Below are 26,070 nucleotides of genomic sequence, written 5' to 3'. Positions count from 1 at the left end.
TAAATAAACGGTTCCTAACGATTAACACATTTATTTTAGGTCTTAAACTGGAATTTTCACCTCAACATTCGAAATGTAAACAAACGCTTTGTTTACATAGCGAATAATTGTAAGCTCTTTAACTCGCTTATAACTCATCAAATGACGCTCATATTTTGGTTGCCAATTAAAAATGACTTTCTGAGGCATTGTAAACATCAAAATCAAAAAATAATTTTTTTACCAAATCGTGACCATGCCCTTTAAAGTGAAACACGATAAGGAAAAAGTGTAGTTCATGATGATTAGACAAAATAATGCCTTTTCACTTTTAAACGAAATGAGATTGTGTCGTTTTATTAAAGCAAACATATAATTATTTTTATCTATATTCAATGAAAAATCTATGACAAGTTAAGAAGACATATTATATTACACTCCACTTAAAAAGGAACGCTACAACTTTTTTAAATTCGAATTCCTCCTCTAAAATCTTTTTTTCTTGTTTAAAGTGGTTAAATGATTAAATATCATAAATGGTTTGGCTTTTTAAAAAGTTTTGTTAATATTTGCAAACAAAATACGTTATAAAATTATGAACAAATATTGATTTATGTATACTTTTACAAATATTTGTGTTAGAGTACTAAGGATTAATACAGATAATATGGGCACATTGCTCTGTTACGAATAATGCTTCTTAAAAAGTTTGAATCAACATACATGTAATTTTCCTATGACCCCCCCCCCTTCCTGCTTTAAAAAGAATATATTCAAGCCATTCTGCCTTAGTCTCTTTCTGACGGCCCGTGGTTATCGTTTTTACAGCCATTTAACATTTCTCTGAATGTTAGTACTAGCCTATTAAATAAAAGATTCTAGTCCGTTTGACTTTCAAGACGTGTAACGGAAAAGCATTATAGTTCATGTTTTTGAAAAAAATAAATAAATAAGGATATCATACTATGGTGCAAGACATATTGTAAAATTTAATATTTGTTTTTAAAGTATTAGATTTGACTATTGTCTTTTTTTTTTTAATTACGTCTAAAACCTCTTCAAACCTCCATTAGAGCAGCTCGATTTAAAATGGTTTCTTTCTATTTGTTTAATATTTGCAAGACTTTGATGAATATGTTTTGAAAATAATAGCATTCCGGTATATGAATTGCATTTATTTACGAGCAAACTACAATGGCCCAGTTTTAAAGCTAAACCATTTAAACTAAATCTGATGTTATGATATTCTAAAATATAGAATGATATGTAAACATTTATAGTGCTGACAATCACTTTTGTAATTTTCCTGAAAGGATGTCAATATATAAATCCTTTTACTCGATCGATTACTTTCTTTCAGTGTTACTTCAGTTGGCATATTTTTTCTCCGAAGAAGGTTTGGATTAATACTGTTAATCAACTTTTATTCGCAAGTCTTTATTTCGCGATTTACTTCCGATATAGTGGTTCACTACGACTAATGTTCGCGACCAAGCTTTCTCCAGACCAGTCTTGTTTTAACAACTATACGATAACGAATGGTTCGCGTGAGAAATATTCTGGAACGACAATGTCCTTGCGAACCTCGCAAAAAACTCTCGCACGCGAATAAAGGTGGTTTACAATATATAAACATCAGTTTCATAAACGATAAAGATGGTTTTCTTGTGATCGCCATCAGCCAATCAGAATCGATTTCATGAAAAAAGAGAAAACTCTTACCAAAAGTATAGTTCTTTAAAACAGATAATTACATGTATAGACCAATCTTTGTACAGTACTCTTTTTGTCTTGCCTGATCTGTAATCATTCGAAAATCACAATCGTAGGTTCATTAACAAAGAGTATACAATGTCTTAAAAAATGCAATATTCAACAAACGCCAATTCATTAAGCAAGACATTTAGAAATAGACATAATATTTTGTTTGAAATGTTTAAAAGTGACTGTCAGCAAATGAATGCTCCCAACAGACCAATTAATGCAACTACACCCAATTTAACGTATCAAAAATGTGAGTAAGGTGCTGGACAGCTTTGGCGGATCTATTAAAACTCTGTTTTAAAATATGTAAATAAATGCTAGCGTTTTCAAACAACATACATTACCAATTACACAATGAATTGCTTATTTGGCATAGTGATAAAAGTGAAAGTGAGACCCAAGTAACAAAAAAAAAGAAACGACGCAAAATACACTCACTCCCTGGTTTTAAATAAAATTAAAATTAAAAGCTTCGTAAAAAATAAATGATAAATAAATAAAAATTAAGGCCACTTGTACAGAGGACATTGTATCATATAAAAATATGAAGTGTTTATTCCCCCGCTTGCGTGGAACATGATCTAATACATTATAATGCAACGGGAGAATGAGCAAGAACATATTACATGATATCGGTCTGATGAATAATAAATATACATACCTTTCGCAAAGTAAATTGGTTTTATATTCGTAAGTGTATAAAATTATACTGTACAGTATTTATTTTTTAAAAAAAATCATATGCTTTCTTTTATTCTTAATAAGGTTATGTTTGTAAATAGCATTGCTACAAAAAGCATTGTGTTTTACCACGCGGTAAACATTTTTTAATTCAGTTCTTTGTTTATATTCATTTGACTCATTAAATCAATCATCAATGAATAAAAAAGTACATTGTAAAAACTGAAATTAGTTGTTACTTTGCCTAATAATTCCCATGGTACAGCATTCCGATTATTTTTATATAAAACCCGTGGAAAGCCCTTTGTTTGAATAATTCCGGTTATTCAAGACATTTCTTCTACGGGAAGCCCCTCCTTTACACTTTGAATGGGGACGGAAAAGGGTACTACGGGATAACATCTTAGCGGATAGACATGGTCGTCAGTCCATCTATTGCTTCCAGGGGCCTGGTTTCAGAAAACACCAGATACATGTATTTAAAACACATTTTTATTTAAGTTTAAAAGCAATGCGTTTGGTTAGTTTTCGGGTGGAAGTATGTTTCACTTTATTATATATAATTATTTTATCAGGGTCTTTAGTCTTGTTTTTGCTTTTTATAATTTTCCGTCCCGTGGAAGGAGAGTTTTCGGGTGCTGAATTATTACGGGCTCGTGTAACCTTTGAGTAGCCGTTTCTATTCCATGGGGATTTTTGTTAGAGTGGACACTGTTCTAATGCGAGTGAGTGAACAATGACGACCCTTTCGACACATCTCCAAAGCCTGTTGTGAATATATTACCTGATGGTGATTTTCGCAACAAGTAAATATAAATTTTTACAGCTTTAACAACAATGCAAATTTAGTATTAAACTAAATATTTTGAAAGTTTGACCTTTATAATTATCTAATTTGTGTAATTTGAAATCTTATTTTCTGCATAACAATTCTGTCAAAAGAAATCTTTAAACAGCGTGAACCAGATGGTGGGTAATTCATATCAACAGAGAAAACATTTTTTGTTTGATGCATCCTCGATAGACTCGTGCAGCATGTGTTCCTAAATTTGTAATTTTGGAACAAATTTGTAATGTAATGCATTATTGATTTGTTTTTGTTCTCTTAATGCATGTAGAATTTTTTTTGCAATTTTAAAATTTTCTTACATAAAATGATACAGGATATATTTTTTGCGTATTCAGTTATTTGCGATTAATAAAGATCGAGAAAATTCGACATTCGTCAAAATTTCCGGCTAAACACTAGCTTTTAAAGACATTTGATCAATGAAAACACGAAAATAAGTAGTAAATACAACAATCAACGATGTAAAAGTGATTATAAATAAAATAACTTAAATAAATCGTAAAATTCAAAAGCTAACTAATGCATCTTTAGCAGTTTTTATGAATTATCAAACTGCGTTTTTTTCTACTGAATGATGTAGCTGGATGAACATTTTTTTTTATTTTAAAGTCATTAATAAAAAATTACATATACTGCTTCAAATCTCTTTTGAAGTAATAAAGTTCATATTTTGATATTGTTTCTTAACCTTCGTAAGTTTTTAGGTTCCTTACTGTGATGTTTTTTTGTTGTTTGTTTTTTATCCATGTGAAACTGGAAAATTTATTCATCAATACAATTTAATTGACAAATAGGTTTAGGTTTTCGCTCAACGTACGGTTTAACATGTTCATTTGCTTTAAATCAATTTGGATATATTTTGCAATGAACAAGCGTTTGAAAAATGCATAACACTACCTTAGTGTGAAAATAAATATTAATGTCCATCCTATTCAACTGTCATACCTTTAAATATCTTAATATCACTATACATCATGAGTGTGGGTTTATTGATAAAAAAACACATGATCATTTTCTTAAACCAAATAAAGGTATCTTCTTTAACAGGTAGATAAAGACACGACCTTTGTACACTAAATACTATTATAGATTTAAGCAGATAACAAACTATCAATTTATAGCGAGTACTCTAGTCTTATGGACACTTGATAAAAAATCATTTATCAAAATACCTGATGCACAGTTTGTTTATTTATTTATTAACACCACGCCAAACAGACCCAGTTTTTGAACGTTCAAACATTCATGAGATCTTTAATGTGTTCTATGTTTTGACCCCCTTGGTTAATTCACATGACTTGAAATTAACTTAAAATGTCGGTATTTCGATACCAGATTTATTAATTCATGTACAACAATGGAGACATTTGCCTCATTTATCACCTGTAGCATCTTCGTCCATTTTCTTTTGTGTGTCTCAGCCAAACCACCACATATTCTTTTCATCGTAGCAGACGATCTTGGTAAGTATATTTTTTGCCCATTATTGCCAAAAATTCATGTTCTCTCCTTTAACCCTCTTCATGTAAGATTTCTTTGAAATATTTCAATGCTTGCTAATTTTTGCACTGTTTATTTGTTTAACTTCATTAAGTTTTTTTTAAATTCATTCTCATCAATGTTGACTTTCTTCTGATTTAAAATAAACCCTGTAAAGACAAGTACCCGTTGTTGTCGCTTATATCCTTTTATCGTTATTTAGTCTAACAACGTAAGATAATTGTAAACTTATTGCAGCATATAAATATTGTATCATAAACGTAATTTAATCATATAAAAAGCAAAATTGTTTTCGATGTCCCTGCGGTCGCATGAACACAGAGGAACATAGTGCTCCACTTAATTTGAAACAAATTTATAATAATAAAAAAGTTTGCCTTGGATGTGTGAAAGTTGATTAAAATCAGTTTTTGTGTGGTTAAGGGAAAGAAATAATGTTGTTTGGAAATACAGGAAATGTAAAATACTATTTAAATTCAGAATAACAATTAAATTTATTGCAAATTATATAAACGTTTTTCTTAAGGTTGGAACGATGTCGGATTTCGGAACCCCGATGTCCTCACCCCAAACATCGATAAATTGGCGCGCAGTGGGATGATCCTGAATTCATCCTACGTAATGCCAGTCTGCACACCGTGAGTTTTAATGCTTCATTAATTAGTACCAATAATCAACAATCATCAACAATATAGCCCGGGTAAGTCTTTTTATCCGAAAGATAGAATTTTAAGAGGAGATTTCATCATGATTTTATATCTTCAACGCTACGGATTTATGGATCTATTTACGTTTCTGTGCATTTTAGATCAAGGAATTCATTCATGACAGGTCATTATGCCTTTAAATCTGGATTACAGGTATAAATTGTCAAATGTAACACCATCATGTATAAACAAGAGTTAATATATTAAATGTAACTAAGAGAAAAACGTAAAGAAAAATGTATTGTACCAAATTTACTTTTAAAGAATCGATTTCAAATAGCGGAATTCAAAATAATATTCACAATAGCATATTCTATTGTTCTTTGCTCTGCCAGGAAAAAAAGATATCATTTTAAAAGATACCTTAGCTTAATTCATATCATGGTTTAAATTATTTACTTATAAATTTTAAAAACGTAATACATTTGGAAATAGTATCATGATGTATTTTCTTTAGCAATTTTACTCATGTATCTTAATAAGAACTAATTCGAACGACTTTTCAGCATCTTGCGATTAATCCACAACAAGCCACTTGTGCCCCTCTAAACTATACATTTTTACCTCAGAAGTTGAAGGAACTTGGTTATGCTACTCATGCAATTGGAAAGTAAGTAGTTATTTACATGTAATTTACCATTTTGCGAACTAAAATGATTAACAAAATTGTGCTTATACCTAAACTTAAAAAATGGACGTCTTCAATAAGATTCCGTAAATGTACACTTATTATTAATTACTAATTCACAAGTTACATGTATACATTTCATATCACCACAAGTGATTTAATATTTTTAGTGAAAAGAATATCAATAAAATGAAGCAAATTACTGCATAGATTGAAAACGTTTGTTTGAAGGTGGCATTTGGGATTTTGTAAATGGGAGTGTACCCCTACATATCGAGGATTTGACACATTCTTTGGATTTTACAATGGCCAAGAAGACTACTATACTCTCAGTGTCGGTAATGAACATCATGTGGATTCAAAATAAAAACATAATTTAATTTTGAACAAATTAAACTAAACCATGTACGTTGTGAACGGACAATAGCTCATAAGCAAAGAAATAACTTAAGTTTTAATTCATGTAAAGGTTTCAAAAAATCTTCTTTCATTAACAGCTGGAGGTAAAGACTTCAGAGACAATAAAGTACCTGTAAACGCAACAGGTGAATACTCCACAGTAAGTATTTTATTTACTCTTCGTTTAAGAAAACTGTCAATAGATAATAGAAATAGTTTAAGAAAAAGACTGTTGGGCTTTTTAAATCAACAAAAGCGTTATAATATATTTAGTTAGTATTATCGGGTTGATTCGCATTTCAATGGGACTGATAAATTTTTATGCATATCCTCAGATCAAGGAAAAACAAATATTCAGGATATGATAAAAACAATCAGTATGATGAAATAGTAATTCATACCTGAGAAAATAAACGAAATTAAACACTCTTGGTTGTATAAATATAGAGCTTTTTATCTGGTCATGAAAAATAACTTCTGCAAATCCTTTTATTTGCCTCAGTGATAAATAAACATTAATTCATTGGAAATGAATTTCTTTAACTTTATTTGCCAACCAGTTTTTGTATTCCCGGAGAGCAGAGTCAATTATTAAGGAGCATGATGCATCCAAACCGATATACATGTACTTACCTTTCCAATCTGTACACGCACCCCTTCAGGTGAGTCTTTAATCGTCCAAATGAGTCGAATGAGCTTAAACGTAATTGCACATCACGTAAGTTTGATTGAACCGTACTAATACTTTTTAATCCATAATTAAATCTACTTAATGTACTTTTCCAACTTTTAAAATCAATATTATTTTTATTCATGCATTCCATAGGTCCCTAATAGGTATACTGACATGTACACCAATGTACATACCAAAAGCCGCCGGACTTACATGGGTAACTACTTCTGCCGTTGTTTCCTTTTTTTTTTGGAAAATTTGTTTTTGAGCGGATCAGCAAAATAAAACGCCTATTAAAATGAAAACATATGAATCTAATTATTTTTAACCATAATCAACCATTGTTTATCAAATAACGTATTTTTATCTGATGTGAGCATTTGACAAAAACCTCATTGAAATTTCATTCAAACAATTTTATTGATACTATTACGAGGTTGTGAACATGTCTTCATAATGTAACACGCTATTCTTCTACAAATAATGAAACAAGAAAAATGAATTTAAATACTGCACAATATTTTACTTTTCTTGACATTACCATATTTTGACCGTGTTTTTCATCATCAGGTATGGTAACTGCAATGGATGAAGCTATCGGCAACATTACAAAAGCTCTAAAGACCAAAGGAATTTTTAATGATACTCTTATTATTTTTACTACTGATGTAAGTAGTCCACATAATAAATTCACCAATATCAATGAAAAAAACTTATAGCTGTTAAAGGGGGTATTAATTGAATCTTATCTGTAGTGTTAGTCATTTCCTTTTGTGTTGCTATCTTCCACTGTGCATCCTTACTGAAAAAATGGTAACAAATGTAAATGAATCTATAATGCTTTCAATTCTTTGATTTGATAATAATAATATCAGTGTAAATGTTCCGGGTATTTATAGAATGGTGGTGCTGTTAAGTTTGCTGGAAATAACTACCCTTTGAGGGGTGGAAAGGCCACCTTGTTTGAGGGAGGAACTAGAGCTACTGCTTTTGTGACCGGGGCAGGAATACAAAAGTTTAACTATGAATATTCAGGGTAGGTAATTAGGCTCTAGGGTAAACCAATACATTATGCACGATGTTTGCACAAAATATTAAAATAATGAAGTTCACATTTATTTAATTAAAAAATGATTAAATAGCTACCAAATTATATTTATAAAGTAACTGGCCATGTATCACAGAAAGGCAATAATGGTCATTTAATAGCTGCATGACTGAAATTAAAAGTTCGGACTGAAATGTCACTTTCATTGGTTTAAAAATGACACTTGACTGCTGAATATATCTCTATGCTCATCTAGGAAGAAATAATATTCGGCAACATGGCCGACGCTTATGTACTTATCTCGAAATCTCAATATAATTTCTAGTAATACAAAGACTGCGTTCTTCATTTCTTAAAATGTTCGGAGTAGTTGCCTTAGAAAATAATTTTAGATAAGAGTGGTTGACCTTTGAATTTGATGTCTCGTTGTGTTTGGAGTAACTAAAATGACGTCGAGATTTGCTCAAACCTCTGCATAGAAAAGAGATCAAATTAAATCACTACCAAACATATGAAGCAAACTAAGGGGCAGTGAAGATTTTTAAGTGAGAATGAGAATTCTGAAGAATTTGACTTTGAAAAAGTAAACGAGATGTAGGACCATTTTTACATGAACTTGCGTAGATCAACGATTTTGTGAATAACTGTCTCATTTGATCTTCGGGAAAACAAACATTTATAGGGCTTTTTACTGACTAACTACAGAAATAAATCGAGTTAATCAATCTCATAGACGGCTCGACCTCGCCTCATTATTTCTCACTACTAATGTAAGTAGTCCACAAAGTACATGTATATATACGTCACTTATTCAACTAGAAAGTAAATAAATATTAAATGCATCATATAAGTCTTTGATCAATACTTCGACTCGCCGTCTATGGGATTGATCAATCCAATATATTTATGTAGTCAGTTATAATCGTAATATAAGTAACACTGCCTTATCGAACTACACAATAAGCCGTCCATTTCCATTGGACAGTTATGACTCTTTACCGTTCAAGCTCCTACTTGACATATGGTTGAATGAAATCGAACTACTCCTCAAATGTAGGAAAAATTATGACATTTTCACTGAGAGATTAAAGCAATGCTAACTGGTATATATGTATAGTCAAAATATGTTCACATAGCATTTAACAAAACTATTTGACATTATTAAGCTGAAAGTTTTAAGAAATGCTTGGCAGTGTAGTCTAATATCTTGTATCTAATTTTTTACCCTAAAAATTATTTGATTTGCATTTTTTTCCCTCTTAATTCAAAACATCTTAAAAACTGCTCGTGATATTCGAAACACGCTACTTTTTCATCAAAGCCATGTTATATTGAAATATATCGCACACAGTCTCACAATCCTAAGATGTTAATATGAGGGCGTTTTGTTTTCATCAGAACTTGTGTTGTTCTTTGCAATTTTAGCATTATACATGGCGATTAATACTTGTGTCAAACAAATTGAAAATGTCTAAAATGCTTATATTAGTAAAAAAATAAAATTCATAGTTTAAACACTTATATGTCAAGTTTGGAACATGATTGAATATAGTGAAAGGTTCATCACAGCCTCGTGTAGAATTTTAACATTCGTAACTACAATTTTGGTATAAGTTCAAGAAGTTTGATATAATGAATCATTTCATTTTTATCGACGGAATTTTCTGAAAAAATACTGGTTTTATGAAATAGAATTTTTTATTTTCTTTATTTTAATGAACCATCATGAGACGTTGGAAATTTTTAAAACAATTTTATTCTTTACTAGATTAATTCATGCAGTAGATTGGATGCCAACTGTGCTTAGCGCCGCAGGAGGAACAGCAGGTAATTGCATGGTACAGGTGGTGAAAAAAAAACACGTTTTGATATTTGTCATTCGCAACAATGTATCAAAGCCTAAATCTGTATTCAAAATATAACATTTCAAATATTGTCAGTAAGCATACGAATACGCATATTTAGAATCATTTGGAATGTAAATGTATACGAAAAATATATATATATATATATATTTGAAGACTCGAAATTAGATGGTATTGATCAGTGGGATAGTCTTCGAACAGCACGAGAATCGAAAAGAAACGAGTTTATCTACAACATTGACGACTTTAGGCCAGAGATTGGTGGCCATGCAGCCATAAGGTATGCCGGCTTCCGGATGTATGGCACTGAACCTTTTAAATAGAATAGGCTGATTTAGATTTTAATTACATTTAGCTTTTGACGGTAATTTTGCTGATGATTATTAAGTTCATAAAACAAAGTTTTTAAGAGAAAATTGTTTCTTGGAGTAGGATAGGTGACTATAAGTTGATTGATGGTTATCCTGGGCTCCACCAAGGTTGGTACAAGCCAGATCATGTAGGCTATGACCTGAACGAAGATGTTTCGACAAACTGCATGCGCCCTTTTTTCGACAAAATGATGCTCTTTAACTTGCAGGGTAAGTGAATTGTTGTTGCGTATAAACAGTCTTTATAGAGTATAATAATTTTTATCTGGTTTATAACATATTTCTGTGGGTTTTTTTTTTTATTTTAGACGACCCTAATGAACATGTCGATTTATCCAGGAAGCACCCAGATATAGTTAAAAAACTGAAGTCGCGACTCGAGTACTATCATAATCAAATTGTTCCTGCAAATTTCCCTAAGAATTCGGCATCGTCAGCCCCAACCAGTTACGGAGGATTTTGGTCTCCAGGATGGTGTTAATGTGTTGTAGACTAAAAAGGTCTTTAGTGTTGTTCTTTTGAATAATTTTAATTGTTTTAAAAATATAAAGCTTAAACAGACAATAAATTTTTTTGATTGGGCATATACATAAATTTGTTAATCATAAATTGCAATATGTATTTATGTTTCGTTTTAATTTCTTATTACATTTGTTTAATCAAATAAATCACTATGGTGTTGAAAAAATGTGTGTTTTGGTTTATCAAATCACCAGCAATTGTGATTTAATCATAATTGTTTGATATCTGAATTCAATACTCGTTCGATTTAAAAAACATATTTTTATGTTCAATGTGTGAAACTCTATCACTCAAAAGAAAAAAAACCCGAAAACGAAACATAAAAAATAGCAAACAAACAAACCCCCTCAAGCTTTATATACATGTAAAGGTTATGCCTTTAGCTCACATTTCAAATGTAATATGTACACATTTTTTCTTTTAAAAATAAAAGCACTTGATTTTGGGGAGTTGATTTTCATCAACTCTCCTATGCAGTCACTCTGGCAAAACGAAAGTGAAACAGTGTTTGGATCTAAGCACAAATCATCACCGCTGACAAGTCTTGGTTCTTGAATATAATAGAAAAATTCGATATGCATTGTTTTTCAAGGAAACTTATCTATAAACACTTTGAAAATAGTAAGATGTTATATAATACGAACAATTTGGATAATTATGTAGTCTCATGTATTCCTACGCCAAAGTTTAATATACCAGAAGCTCGGCTGTCTCCGTAAATCTCCGACAAACATAGAGGCTCTCTTGCTTGTCGGAGACTAGCGGAGACAGCTGAGCGTCTGGTTTAACGAGACTGGAGTTCAATATCAATAGTGCTTGGATCCATACAATTTTTAGAATATTTTCGATTACAAATACATAGTTTGAAATCTATCATCAATATTACACAACACGATTCATACAGGGTTTCTCTAAATTCTTGTCTGAAAAGTCTAATTAAAATTCATAATAATGCATAATTTAAATACAGACTAGAAATTAATTCCCACGCAAGATAAGTTGATTTTACAATAAATGACAATCGATAAAATCAACTCCCGTCAGTACTTCAGTACTTTGATTTTTAATTTCGATGATTTTCAGTTTTCTCAGTTTTGATTGTTAAACAAATTCAATCTAAATAGGCCTAAGGCTCTTTTTACTGTAAAGTTTTTGTAACTTATAGATTATTGATGATGTATTTGATATGAAACATGAAATTAAATATCATAGTGATTTTAGAGAAAATACACCATATCACTTTTATAGGAAATGAGACGTTATTGTTCCAGAAAAGTTAGATTGAATTGTCAATAGTAATTGTAAACTTTTATTAATAAAATTTTGTTTTCCAATGATATTGTTTGTTTACAGCAGAGAACTCGCTGGTTCAATGAAAAAGAAACATCTTATAATACCCGACGTTATATTTGACAAAAATGTACTCATTATATTTAAAGTATAAAAAAAATCTGCACTGTTTTGACTATTTAAAAACCAAAATAAGTTATGTTGTCATAGTGCAGACGATTATGTATGAAATATGTTCCATATTCTATAATTTCTAAAAGAGTCAGAGCCATGGAGTATGAATGTGTTGTGTGAACTAGATATTCAAAACATGTTTAATTTGATTGTCATGTGATTGATATATGCAATGGTTTCTCAAAGTTTCCCTTTCGATTTTGCAAATTGTGTCTAATAAAATCGATGTTGTATCAAATAATTTCGCGGCATGTTTAAAATGAAAACGCAGCAGTTTTATAATTCATTACTCAGAACCGCGTAAATCTAATGTTTAGAAAGCTTTTAAGATTATGATGCAGAATTTATTTACATTTATTTATTTGCAGATTCATATTTTGATTAACATGTTCATATCGAGAAGCCAAGATTATTATATAAATACACATGTACTTTTTGTCACTCATCCATACAAACTGCCGTGAGTTATCAAAATGACGATGATTATTATCATCAAAAGTATGCTTAAAAGAAAACTATCTTTAAATTAAACAGCTGCTTTGTTTTTTTTTGTAAATGCTTTAATTGTATATGATTAGGATGTCAACGAGAACTTGACAATTGCTCGGTTAAACTAATCATCGACTAAATTTTTCATAGTCAATCCATGTTATAAAAAAAAAGAATATTAAATCACATTAAATATTTTTTCTTTATGCGGAAGTGTTTAGGTTACGAAGGAAAATAACAGTTAACTTTTACGGAGTGTTTGATCTGTAATTTCACCCTATTCCATTTTGCCCCTAGTGTATATTTTGAGCACTTAATAATTGATCTCTTTTGATTCTGTAGATCAAATTATAGATTTAAATAGAAGTACATAGGCGGACATATTACTTACTTACTTATGCCTGCTACCCCTTCTGGGGCATAGGCATTTCTCCATGCCCCTCTATCCTGTGCAATCTTTTCTACCTCTTTCCAGTTTTTTCCCATTCTCTTTATATCCGTCTCTAAATCTCTCTGCCAGATGTTTCTTGGCCTGTCCCTCTTTCGTTTTCCTTTGGGGTTCCAGGATAGGGCTTGCCTTGTGATGTTATCCTGTGGTTTGCGTAGTGTATGCCCTATCCACTTCCATCTTCTCTTCATTATTTCTACCTAGGCGGACATATACTTAATGAGAACAAACTGTGTCTTCCAATTAGTTACCTATAGGGGTAGATGTTTGATTAATCAAGAATTTGATCATATCAATAATCATCTTATTTTTAAATATCAATTTCTCTTTCATCGTTGATTAGGCACGCCTGGGCACGAGGCAAAGACATAACATGGATTAGGTCACATTTGTCAAAGATGATACAATAAAGTGTTATAGTATCCTATTTGAAACTGTCCCTTGTTACCTACGCTGTTATACGACAAGCTAATTTAGCCGCTACGTACATATTCGAAGCCTAAATTTTGAATGCCAAGTATCAAGTTCAAGATGGCTACCTTATTATTAGTAGCCATTTTGTAACGAATATGAAATTTATAGCGACATTTTGCTTACTTTATTAATAACTATGAATTTTAACATATATATTTTGCTCAAAGTCAACAAATTTTATGAATATAGTAAATCTTTAGTTGAATATTATCAAACTCAAATCAGAGACCTAGCATTTAAACAAGTTGTCTATTCAATTTACCTAGACAATTGCAATCTTGTGACTGACTAGTTTCTACTATCTTGAATGCAGCTAAGTATGATTAAGTCCGTTCGTGGTCTCAATGTAGATATAATTTATTTCGGTTGAACTCGGTAAATTAGAATGACACTGTTTTCTTTTGTGGAAACGCAAATAAGGGTAGGGGTGGGGCTTAAGGTTCTGTCGTTCAGTCTTGTTTGGATAGTATTCATTTCAGAGTTCAAACTTTGCAAGGGAAAGTGTATGGTTGAGGTAGTCAGTACTTGATAAGGTACTTATTGGCTAAACCGATATAATGAAATTGTGCTTTTGAGCATATATGACAAGCTGCTTGTCAAATGAAAACTTCAGAAGTTTTCAGATATAGTTGATTTTGAATATTGCAGAATATTGATGTTGAATATTGCAGATTGTGTGGGTATGACCTTCTATCATGCAAGAACGCAACTGCAGAATAAATAAATAAATAAATATAAGTAGTTTACAGTCCGTACCGAAATGTAAACTACCTCAAAACTTTTTTTTTATGCGTTGAATTAATATCCAAAAAGTTTAAACGTGATGTTGCGTGCTGAAAATAAATATTTTTAATTCATGTATTCTTTGAACACAGCATATACTGCTTCAATTTTCTTTAAATGAAAATATCTTAATTCATGTAACGCTGTTTTTTTTTAATTTTTAGTTCTTTACCATATATCAGGAGTTCTTTCCAAGTGAAACTGATATGTGTCATTCATTAATAAGATTTTACGCAACACTAGTTGAACGTATGGTTTTATATAATCATTTGCTTTGGATCAAACTATATATATTTTGCAATATACAAGCGTTTGATAAATAGATAAAGAGCTGTATCTTAGTGTGCAGATAAATATCACTGTCTATCCTATTTTACTGTCATAACTTTGAATATCTAAATGGCATCATACATCACGAGCTAATACGGCTGATTTTGATGATACAAAACACATAAACAAATAAAGGAATCTTCTTCAACATGTAGATAAAAGCACGACTTTTGTACACTAAATACTTTTATCGATTTAAGCAAATAAACAAACTATCATCTTATAACACGTGTATTCTAGTTCTTCTGGAAACTTGATAAAAAAATTATTTATCGAAACGCCTGATGCATAGGTAATTTATTTATTTACATCACGTCAAACAGACCCAGTTTTTGACCGTACAAAACATTTAAAAGATATTTGATAAAATGTGCCCCAGTTTTTGACCACTTTGGTTTATTAATACTCACATGACTTGCAGTTAACTCAATCTATAAGTATAAATTTGTTTTTGAACGGCTCAGCAAAATAAGACGCCTATTAAAATAAAGACATGAAACTAATTATTTTGAACCATTGTTTACTAAATAACGTATTTTTATCTGATATGTGCATTTGACAAAACAAAAACCTCATTGAAATTTGTTTCAAACAATTGTATTGATATTTTTTACGAGGTTGTGAACATATTGTAGCACGCTATTCTTCTACAAATAATGAAATCAGAAAAATGAATTTAAGTACTGCACAATATTTTAGTTTGCTTGACATTACCATATTCTGACCGTGTTTTCCATCATCAGGTATATATGGTAACTGCAATGGATGAAGCTATCGGCAATATTACAACAGCTCTAAAGACCAAAGGAATGTTTAATTACACTCTTATTATTTTTACTACTGATGTGAGTGTTCTAAAGAGAAGATTTTCTCACCATTTTACAGTTTCTTTTCTGGTAAAAGGGTAATTAATGACAATATTTTTACTCAAAGTTTTTTTGAACAACATGTATTTTACATTTTACATTATCTTTCATTGTTTATTCTTACCGAAAACGATCAAATAATGTAAATGAATTTATTATGATTTTAAAAATTATTTAATTTGGTGAGATTGATATAATTGTAAATGTTACGGCTATCTATAGAATGCTGGTTCGATTCCCTACGCAGGAAATAACTACCCTTTGAGAGGAGGAAAGAAAGGCTACCTTGTTTGAAGGAGGAACTAAAGCTACTGCTTTTATGACGGGCCAGGAGTACAAAAGTCTGACTTTGTATACCCAGGGCAGGGATTGGGTAATGGTAATTTGTAATGGTAATTGAGTGTAATTAATTACAAATTTTGATGTAATTAAAGGTAATGTGTAATTGGTCAAATGTTCAATTACATGTAATGGTAATTTAATTAATTACTTTCAAAAAGACATAATTCCAATTACTTTTCAATTAAATTCAATTCCACACTGATGTACATATAAATATAAAGCTGTCTACTACCCATTGTTCCCCACACTAGCAATGGTATAAGGTCAAGATAGGAAGAGTAGCTAAAAAGCTAAAAAGCATTGAACTTTTGTTATATATATATATCAAACTAAATATTTTTCAAAATGAATTTTTGTAGTGATTCAATATTTAATCATAAGTTTCCCAAATTTAATTAACTAGATGAATTTATGATTATCTTGATCTCTTTTTATTCTTATAAAATACTTATTGCCCTTCTTATTAGAATAATTAGTGGGACAGTTATCATTGAATTAGTTTAAAGAATCATTGTTTAATTTACAAACAATATCAGTGTTACCGGTACCTAAATTATATAACCTATCAATTCATGCTTTGTAATTGATAGTCTAAAATAGATAGAGCTGAATGCATGGCTTCAAATTGGTTTTAAGTTTTTGATGCCTAACGTGTCCACAGGGCCGGGTGTGTTCTCTTAATGATACTTTGATAATTACAAGTAGGTACAGAACAACAGGTATTAATTGTGTTTTGATAACAATTTTAGTCTGTCCTCTTCCTGAGATTAAACTGTATTTTGGTATTGTTTTCATAACTTGGGGAAAAAATAGTGGATAAAAAAGCAAAGGAGAAAGTTTTCATATAATAGTTTTGCATGCAGGAAATACTTTAGTTGACATGATAGGTGTAGGTTAGGGGATATGACTTTCAAATGTTTATTGAATATCAAGGTGATATGTGACACCTTCTTATATATTGTCACTACCGGTACCTGCGTTTTGAAATAAACAATAAAACCAAATATATTTTTTCTTTCCAAAAACTCTTACTTATCAGAGTACTGAAAGTATTTTTGATTATAACGAAATTTTATTCACATACCTCCTTAAATGTTTACCGTATGTGTTGTAGATAAATCATGGTTGTAGTAAATTTTTGATGAAAATGTAATTTGTAATTTAATTAATTACATCTGCAAAGTAATTGTAATTTAATTAATTACATTTGAAAACTCCTGTAATGGTAATGGTAATTTAATTGAAGAATTTAAGTAAGTAATTGTAATTTAATTAATTACTTTCCATTGTAATTGACCCCATCCCTGACCCAGGGTAGGTAATTTGGCTGTAGATTAAATCAATATAATATATATATGACATTATCACTTAATATAAACATATAACCAAAGTATGTTTTTAAAACTTTTAATCTTTTATCAATAACCAGGTATAGATCAAGATCGGCTGTAGTGGTCATCTAATCGACTAGATTTTCGACTGATTGTTGATTACTGTTTTGTCGACATTTTTGTTTAATTTGTGGTATATATATCAAAATGCGCTGCGCTCAATAATCAGTTTCGGTTTTTATCAAACAGGCTCCTTCTTGGCATGAGAATTAAAGGAATTGTGCTACTTTTCAAATATTAAGTGCAAAATAAACAAATTGTTGATTTTTGTACAGGACGACAATAATTCAACTTTTCTCCAACTAAGGCTTCTTAACGGCCCTTTTCACAAAAAGTTGGCGAATAGGAATAATTTAACATTGATTTGCTGCCTAATTCAATAAATACATAGCAATGCATCAGTGTTACCCCTTTTTATTTCCATAAAATTTTATTTTTACAAACAATGCTGTAAATGCATGTATAATTTTGCTCTTTTCATTTATATTGAGAGACGAATTTTGTTTTCATCGGAAACTGTATTGTTTATTGCGCAGACTGACTTCAGTATTATTCAGTGCGAATTATACTTGTGCCAACTGTATCTAATAAGTCTAAAATGCTTAAATGCTTAAATCATGGATAAAACTTTACTTTTATGTAAAGATTGTTGGTACACTATTAAATAATCAAGGAACTGATCACGTAACTAATCACAACTTTTGTATAGGTATAATCTTTGTAAATATTTTACATTTATTCTAGGAGTCTGATGAAATGAAGCATTCTATGATTTCACCTATAAACGTTTCCAGTGAATATTTTAATATTTTTAGGACTGCTTATAATGCGATGGATTTTGTTGCTTTTACTTAAATTTTTTGAATGAATTGACGTTAAGAATAAACCTCATTAACAATGTTTGCACTATAGGATAATTCATGCTGTAGATTGGATGCCAACCGTGCTAAGCGCCGCAGTAGGAACGCCAGGTAATTTACATGTTAAACATGATGAAAAAGAACACGATTTGATATTTGTCATTTGTAAAACTTCATCAGAAACCAAATCTCATTTTTTATTAAAAATTATCGATTATTACATTATATTGTTCTGAAACCCCTAAAAACGACATTTTTTAATGTTGTGGAAAGTAAAGGGTATTTATGGAAAAAAGGGAGATAATTTGATTTGATAAAAAATTTGGTAAAACAATTTCATGAGTTAATAAATATATTTTTTAACAGACCCAAAATTTGATGGTATTGATCAGAGGGATAGTCTTCGAAAAGCAGGAGAATCGAAACGAACCGAGTTTATTTACAGCATCGATGATTTAAAGCTGGAGAATTGTGGCAACGCTGCTATAAAGTATGCCCGTTGCAGTTTGTATTTCTAACAGAATTTTTTTTTTAATTTGTTTACATTGTTTTTTACGCAAAGCGTACAAGTAATTGTCTGAGTTTTAAAGGTTGATGTTTATTACTAGATAGATTCTAAGAAAACATTTTTTTAAAACTCTAAGTGTACCTTGATGTAGGATGGGTGTCTTTATGTTGATCGATGGTTATCCTGGGGCCTACCAAGACTGGTACAAGCCACACCAGGTCATGTCTGACTTGTATGAAGATGTATCGATAAACTACACTCGCCCATTTGTCGACGAAATGATGCTTTTCAACGTAAAGGGTAAATAAAATCATTTTAAAAAATCTTTATTAAGTAGACCATGATTTGTTAAATGACATATTTTGTTTTTGTTTTAGATGATCCTAACGAACATGTAGATTTGTCCAAGAAGTACCCTGATATAGTGAAAAAATTGAAGTCGAGACTCGAGTACTCTCACAAGCAAAATGTTACTGCAAATTATCCAAATATTTCGCCTTTTTCAGCTCCGAGCAAATACGGAGGATTTTTGTCACCAGGCTGGTGTTAATTGATGTGACTGTGACTTCGTTCTTTTACATATTTTATCATGAATACTAGTTTATGGAGCTTTACAAGGCATAAGGATTGTTTGATTGGTCATTTGTTTCCTAAGCATAAATTTGAAGCAGAGTAAATAACTTTTACTTTTTCTTATTACATCTTTTGGCATGTGAGGTTTACAAGTGCTCCACATTTTTTTTTTTTACAGAAATGTGTTTGTGTGTTTGGGTTAGTAAAGACACTAGGAATTAGTGGAAAATCATTTGTTCTCAAATGTCCCTTTCGTTTTCTGATAAACATTATTGGCTTTATTATAAGAAATTATCAGTCAACAACATAAAAAAGGGTTTCACATATTAAACACATAAAGGCGCTTGCTTTTTAAATTTGAGGATTTACAATTTTTTTACTACAACTCTGAAATCTCCTAACATAATAAGTGGTGGATTTTTTTATGCTGACTTGAACATATTTTATTGTATACATAATCAGTAGGTTAGAACACAAGTTCTGGTAAATTACTAGGTTGTCACCCTTATTATGTTAGACTTTTCAAAACCCACTCTTGCAGGTGTTTGCATTCTTTCATGTGTTTGCATTTTAAAAGAAATCTTGAGAATGTATCGCCGTTTTATAAAGATTATTGATAGAGATGCATGTAAAAACCAAGAACCGTCAATTTAGTATGGTCAATATATAAAGCCCAGAATAGTATATGCCATGTTTCCTTCTGATTGTTAATAAAATATAAATAAAGCCTTTATTTCTAATTTTAATTTTTCGATGTTTTAAATCATACACAACTGATTTAAAAAAAATAAAACATGATCAGGGAAAATAATGTGGTTAACTGATATTTGACATAAGAGTAAAGTAAGGTATAACAATGTATTCTTCCGGTAATCCTGGTCTACTGTCCATTTGGCTTCAAGACAAGCGGAGGAAGTTTTTTTTTTCTTCTCCTTCTTCCATAAATCGAAATCCTTAGAATTTGAACTGTTTTCTCCCGAGAATAGACTCGCATCATGTGGCGAAATACTTTTGGGACTTGAATAGTCCAGAATGTAGCCCCGAAGGGTCAAGTTTAGGCCAAGATGACATTTCAGTCAAGGCAGATGAAACGTGCAGCCATGATGACGAAACCAAAATAATCATAGGGTGGTTATGGTATACAAAAGAAAATAAGAGCAAAGACTCTAAGAGAACTAATATGAAATATCGTTATAACAACGGCAGTGCTTTGTCTGATCCATAGGAAGATAAAAGTTCTTATGAACAGGGTGAGACATTGTATGTACAGGTCGCCATCATCCCGGCTCCAGGGGCTCGTAACATAAAGCATGCTAAGATTTAGACTTAAGAACTTAAGAAGGGTTAAAAGGAGAACCTTTGGTATGTCTTAATACCGTAATATAAAGCCAACTTTGCACTGTCTTAGCTAAGCAATGCTTATTCTCAAAAGTAAAAACGAACTGTTCGTTTCATTTATCGAATTCGAATGATGATAAATCAATTGTTAATATCTGCTTTTATTTATAGATACAAATGCTTGGTTCAAGGTTGCATGGGTCATAGCAGTGGATCTCAGGCAATTCATTTAGTCTACTGTTGTTACTTCTTTGTTTTGATGAATATTCACTAGTTTAGTCGTTCTCGAAGACATACACTGAGTATAATTTCTTCATTAAGCCGACATTGAATTGAGGCTATCGTTGTCTTAAACATTATTGAGGAATTTTATGTCTTCATACGTCCTTTTTTGAATTTCTCAAGTTTACAGATTTGCAAGTTTACAGGTTAAATGAAATGTACTTCTTGTAAACTGGCTATTACGTATGCACAATGTACAATCTCTTCAGCAAGTCACTTGCATACTACAGAAAATGTTACACTTCATTACCAACACTGTTAATATCTATAAAAATTCAACCAAAACTTTGATATTGGTGAATATCAAGAAAATATTTTTGGGTAAGTTATGTGATTAATACACTGAATTTAAATGCTGAATTAAAATAGTAAATATTAGACATTGGACGATATATCGTCTTTTGTTCAACAAATGGGATCAGAAGGAATCCAACTACTTACTGTAGGAACAGGAAGACAGACAAACAAGGTGAACAAAACGAACAAAATTTTAAATTAAACAAAACTGTACAACATTGCATTTCATTGTTCTTACGTCGAAATCGGAAAACAAGTTGAAAATGAATTCAAATCCACGACAAATTATTTTGTACCATAGGACTTTTTAGAAAGACTAGCACATCTTGGAGGTGGGCAATATCATGAATTGGACAACATTACAATGCTTGCAAAATATTTCAGAGACCAGGTAATGACACTGACTCGTGCATTCACACTTGTTCAAACTAAAAATTGAATTCTCTCGCTTGACACTTGTGAAGTAAGATCATTAATAATACTTGTTTTTTGATTAAAGTTCATTGTTGGGAAAGTGATACATGAACATAGAGAAAGTGGATGGAAGGAAGACTATAAGGCAGAGTTACAGAGAATTCTAAACACAAACACTTTTAGGCTTGACAATGAAGATATAGTATGTTTATTACAACAGATTCTGACAAATGAATAGTATGTTAAACAAAATTAAAAATAAAATAAGATTAATATCTTGTATTTTTATGATTTGTAATTAATGAGACGTTACCAAGTAGAACATATCATTTTTAAGGAAAGAATTGAAGAGTTTTTACTGCAGTCAGAAGAGTTGTTTGATTCTGAGTACCCGGGGCTTCCAAAACTTGGATCACGTGTTCAAACTAAGGACGGCCGATGTGGAACTGTAGTAAGACATAGAAAACAAAGTACGTATTTAACTATAGTCTGTCCCAAGTTATTGCTTCCATCGCTTTTTGATGATTTTTAATAAAATTACACATACCTGTGAAAGAAATACAGTTGAAATCGTTAAAAGGGAATATATCCAAGATATCTTCATTGAACAATAATGATTATCCCTTTCCACTCAGAAAAATTCACACGAACGAAAACAGATTCCTTACGGAGATTAATAATGGGGAATGTTTACATCTTTTCTCCATTCGGAATACACTCGGAATACATCGCGCAATTTTTTAACGTTATCATCCGGGCTTATTAATGGCTGTTGCAATGCAAAATCTCCGTAGACTTTCAATTTCGGGATGTTTATTGAAACCTGAAGCGGTAGAGGGGGCGTTTCAAAACAGATAATCTGGACATTTTTTATATTAGTGGATGAACGTAGTTTGAGCACAAAGGTATTTACTATTATTGAAATATCATGCAATAAGTGGTGGAAGCAAAAACTCGGAACAGAGTATAAATGTGATTATCCACAATGAAACTTAATTAAACGCACATATAAGACTCCTTGACAAGCGTGTGTATGGGCTATGGTACTCAGTTGACCAGTAAGGCCTATTGGCCTCTTGTTTTTTTTCAGATTGGATTAAAATACACTTTGACGAAAATGACGAAATAATGTATTTTCACTTCATACCAAATGCTAATAATAATGGTTTACAAATAATAAACCTCCCTCGAAGACAGGAAACTCGCTCTACTGCATATGTCGGACTGCTTATATACAAATGTAAGTTAAAATGAATATCGTTTTTTATCTTAAACGACAAACAGTTGCATAATAAACATAGAAATGAAATTTGCCGGTATTTTGATAATGAAAATGATGACGCCATTTTTTGTATTTAAGATGATCGTTTCAACAAAATCAAAGGATGGGGGTATTTGTATGACAGAACAGAGTCGGGATATTTAAAGGTAAATGCTAATTAATTGAAATTGTTGATTTGCGTAAAAAATCAAGTAGTGACTTGTTTTTATCTAATACTGGTTTCTATCACATGATAGGTAAAATGGGAAGATGGTTCAAAGGACATAGTAAAAGCTAACGATCTATATAAAAAGTAAGTCAACCATGAATTTTTCACATGCAATTTCGTAGTAAAAATTGGTTATATCGACTGTAAAAGTTAATTTAATAATTTTTCTTTTTTCTTTGTAGTGATTGTTACCGATCGTTTGATTCGATGTACGTAAAAGAAACATAAAGAAAAAGAAAGATTCATTATATGTATTTTTAACCAAACTTTATATAAAATTTAAAAGATAACAATTTATTTCAAAATATTCTATGACTTGTATAACTTCATTTATAAATTTTAAACCATAAATGACTTGTTTGTAACTAACTTTTGTTCTTAGCAGCTGATGATAATTTCGTCTATATAATATCGTCTATTACCATATTTTATTGTGTAGAACATAATAATATTACACGTTGTAAGATGAATAAATGAAATTTTGTCATATCTTTCCTACCATCTTTAAGAGCTGACCACAAGCAACATCTTGTTTTGGTATTTTGCTCTCTTTACTGTTTTCATAACCATTGGTTGTAAATGTTACTACTGTCCATTGGTTGTAAATGTTACTACTGTCTGTGTGTAGTTTGATAAAATGGAGTGACAGTGTGACTGGTGTTTCCTGACGTTTTTATTAAAATCATTTATGTATATACAACTATTACTTGTGTTTGTTTTCTTAATAAATACCTACACCTGTGACTCAATTCTAGAGCCAAGCTTTGTTCAAATAATCTGACGTTATATTAAATATTGTAAAATGATTTCGAGTGCTGATCATACATATGTCATTTTCATGAGAAGGATATAAACATATTAACATTATACACGTTACCTGAATTACATAAAAACCCTTTTACAATATCGATCACAGTTTTTTTTATTACTTTCTATGTGACTTGATGGTGATTTGACAGCGGGTTGGTGTTGAAATTTTTGTGATATATATATATATATATATATATATATATATATATATATATATATATATATATATATATATATATATATATATATATATATATATATATATGCAGTATTTTTAAAATTTAAAATTGTGAAAAATCATACGTCTGCTAAGTAAATATAGGAAATTGGAGTCGAAGCGTAGACCGTCCGAAGTTCCGACACTTGCACCTTTTCCAGAGACAAGATCTGAGGGCTTGCGAATAAAGTGGATGAAGTTTATGACTGTCCACTGCTCAAAAGAGAATAATGCTAACAATATGATAGCAGCTTGTAACGTTATTAAAACAAATTTAAGAGTAAATCTGAATTTGATCATTCCAACATGATGGATAACGAAATTAAACTCACAGTCATTAACTAATAATATTCTAAACATGTTTAGGACTTTGAGGACTTTCTTTCCATATCTCTTTCTCTACATGTGTATGTTGTGGTGTCATTGAAACACTAGCATATATTTTATTTAGATGTCACCAATATCCAGTTGAATGGGATTTTGCTCTATGTAACTAAAGCTAAATACAATGTACGTACATATTTATTGCTAATTTTGTCTCTTTTGTCTATTATTTTGATGTGGAAGCCCACACCGTACCAACGCTTAGGCGTCAACTGTTTACATACCACAAAAGCTTGCGACATCACATGAAGTTGAATATAACAATCTTGGGCGTTACAGTCCGTACCGGTATGTAAATCAAATATTTGAAAAATTATATTCAATACTTTACATGCGTCTAAATTAAATTTTATTGCATGAAGAGTTTATAACTGAATGAAGCTTGATGAAAAATAAGAACAAACATTGCTCACCCATTTAAACAGTTATTGAATAAGGCACATGTAGCTTTAAAGCATTAAATCTACGAGGACCAGATTTTGTACCTGTATAAATTAATGCTCTGATGTTTTTAATCATAGCATCTTCTTGTTATCCGATAACTGAATTGTTCATTAAAGTCAATGGACAAAGCATATTTTATCAAGATCTGGTAAAAAGAAATAACATGAATTCCATACATATGACTCAGTGAATACATTCATAAACGCTCTCTTTTTCAAATATGGAATAAAGCGATCATTCACCTACAAATATATTTTGAAAAAATACCTCTGATCAATGGAAGATAACTCTTCAAACAGTTTTCACTGCTAAATAGTCGGCTTCTTATATGTCATCAGTCATTTTACTTTCATCGTTATTGTGCGATAAATATCGTACTTATTTAGAATGATTCAAAATCGTCCAATAACTCTTTACTAAGTATTATAAATTGAATACATCAAGCTTCATTGAATTCAAGTATTTTCATCACATTATACAATGTGATTCTGTTTCTTAACCTTAATTACTCCATTTGATGTTTAGATATTTTAACTGTAATGTTAGTTTGATATTTTCTTTCATATTTTGTCAATTTGAAACTGGGGCTTGTCATTCAATAATTGGTTTGTTCTCTTTAAATGCTATATTATTAGCTTAAACATTATGGCTACAATGGCTCAACGTCCGCTTTTACCTGCCGATTTGTTTCGGATCAAACTGATTCTGTTTTGAAATGCAGTAACAATTATAACGTGTTCAAGTGTGCAAATTAAATATCAAAGCTCATAATAACTTTGAATAATCTAAAGTTTACCATACATCACGAGTTAAAACTGCTGATTTTAGTGATAAAACAACATATGATCATTATTTATTGATTTTATATTATCATATGCG

At 30.7% G+C, this 26,070-nt stretch overlaps 2 protein-coding genes and 1 pseudogene across 2 annotated transcripts; all 3 read left to right on the top strand.

The window, feature by feature from the left end:
• Positions 1 to 4,463: 4,463 nt before the first annotated feature.
• LOC128176338 (arylsulfatase B-like) lies at positions 4,464 to 11,063 on the top strand. Its single transcript, XM_052842589.1, has 14 exons — positions 4,464 to 4,737; positions 5,301 to 5,412; positions 5,583 to 5,634; positions 5,988 to 6,091; positions 6,341 to 6,447; positions 6,607 to 6,668; positions 7,069 to 7,170; positions 7,335 to 7,398; positions 7,752 to 7,849; positions 8,081 to 8,217; positions 9,998 to 10,056; positions 10,251 to 10,374; positions 10,527 to 10,675; positions 10,774 to 11,063. Exons 1-14 carry the CDS (start codon positions 4,632 to 4,634, stop codon positions 10,944 to 10,946), a joined length of 1,449 nt encoding a protein of 482 aa, XP_052698549.1. The 5' UTR covers positions 4,464 to 4,631; the 3' UTR covers positions 10,947 to 11,063.
• Positions 11,064 to 15,724: 4,661 nt separating this feature from the next.
• Positions 15,725 to 19,492, top strand: LOC128176343 (arylsulfatase B-like; annotated as a pseudogene).
• A 2,026-nt stretch (positions 19,493 to 21,518) lies between these two features.
• On the top strand, positions 21,519 to 24,244 carry LOC128175981 (uncharacterized). Its single transcript, XM_052841922.1, has 8 exons — positions 21,519 to 21,604; positions 21,734 to 21,823; positions 21,932 to 22,048; positions 22,184 to 22,316; positions 22,937 to 23,086; positions 23,207 to 23,274; positions 23,365 to 23,420; positions 23,519 to 24,244. Exons 1-8 carry the CDS (start codon positions 21,548 to 21,550, stop codon positions 23,562 to 23,564), a joined length of 717 nt encoding a protein of 238 aa, XP_052697882.1. The 5' UTR covers positions 21,519 to 21,547; the 3' UTR covers positions 23,565 to 24,244.
• The last annotated feature ends 1,826 nt before the right edge of the window (positions 24,245 to 26,070 follow it).

The sequence above is a fragment of the Crassostrea angulata genome, chromosome 3 (genome assembly GCF_025612915.1).
Source record: "Crassostrea angulata isolate pt1a10 chromosome 3, ASM2561291v2, whole genome shotgun sequence".
NCBI lineage: Eukaryota > Metazoa > Mollusca > Bivalvia > Ostreida > Ostreidae > Magallana > Magallana angulata.
Note: the sequence above shows the minus strand (reverse complement) of the source record. Positions and strands in the feature narration are given on the sequence as shown.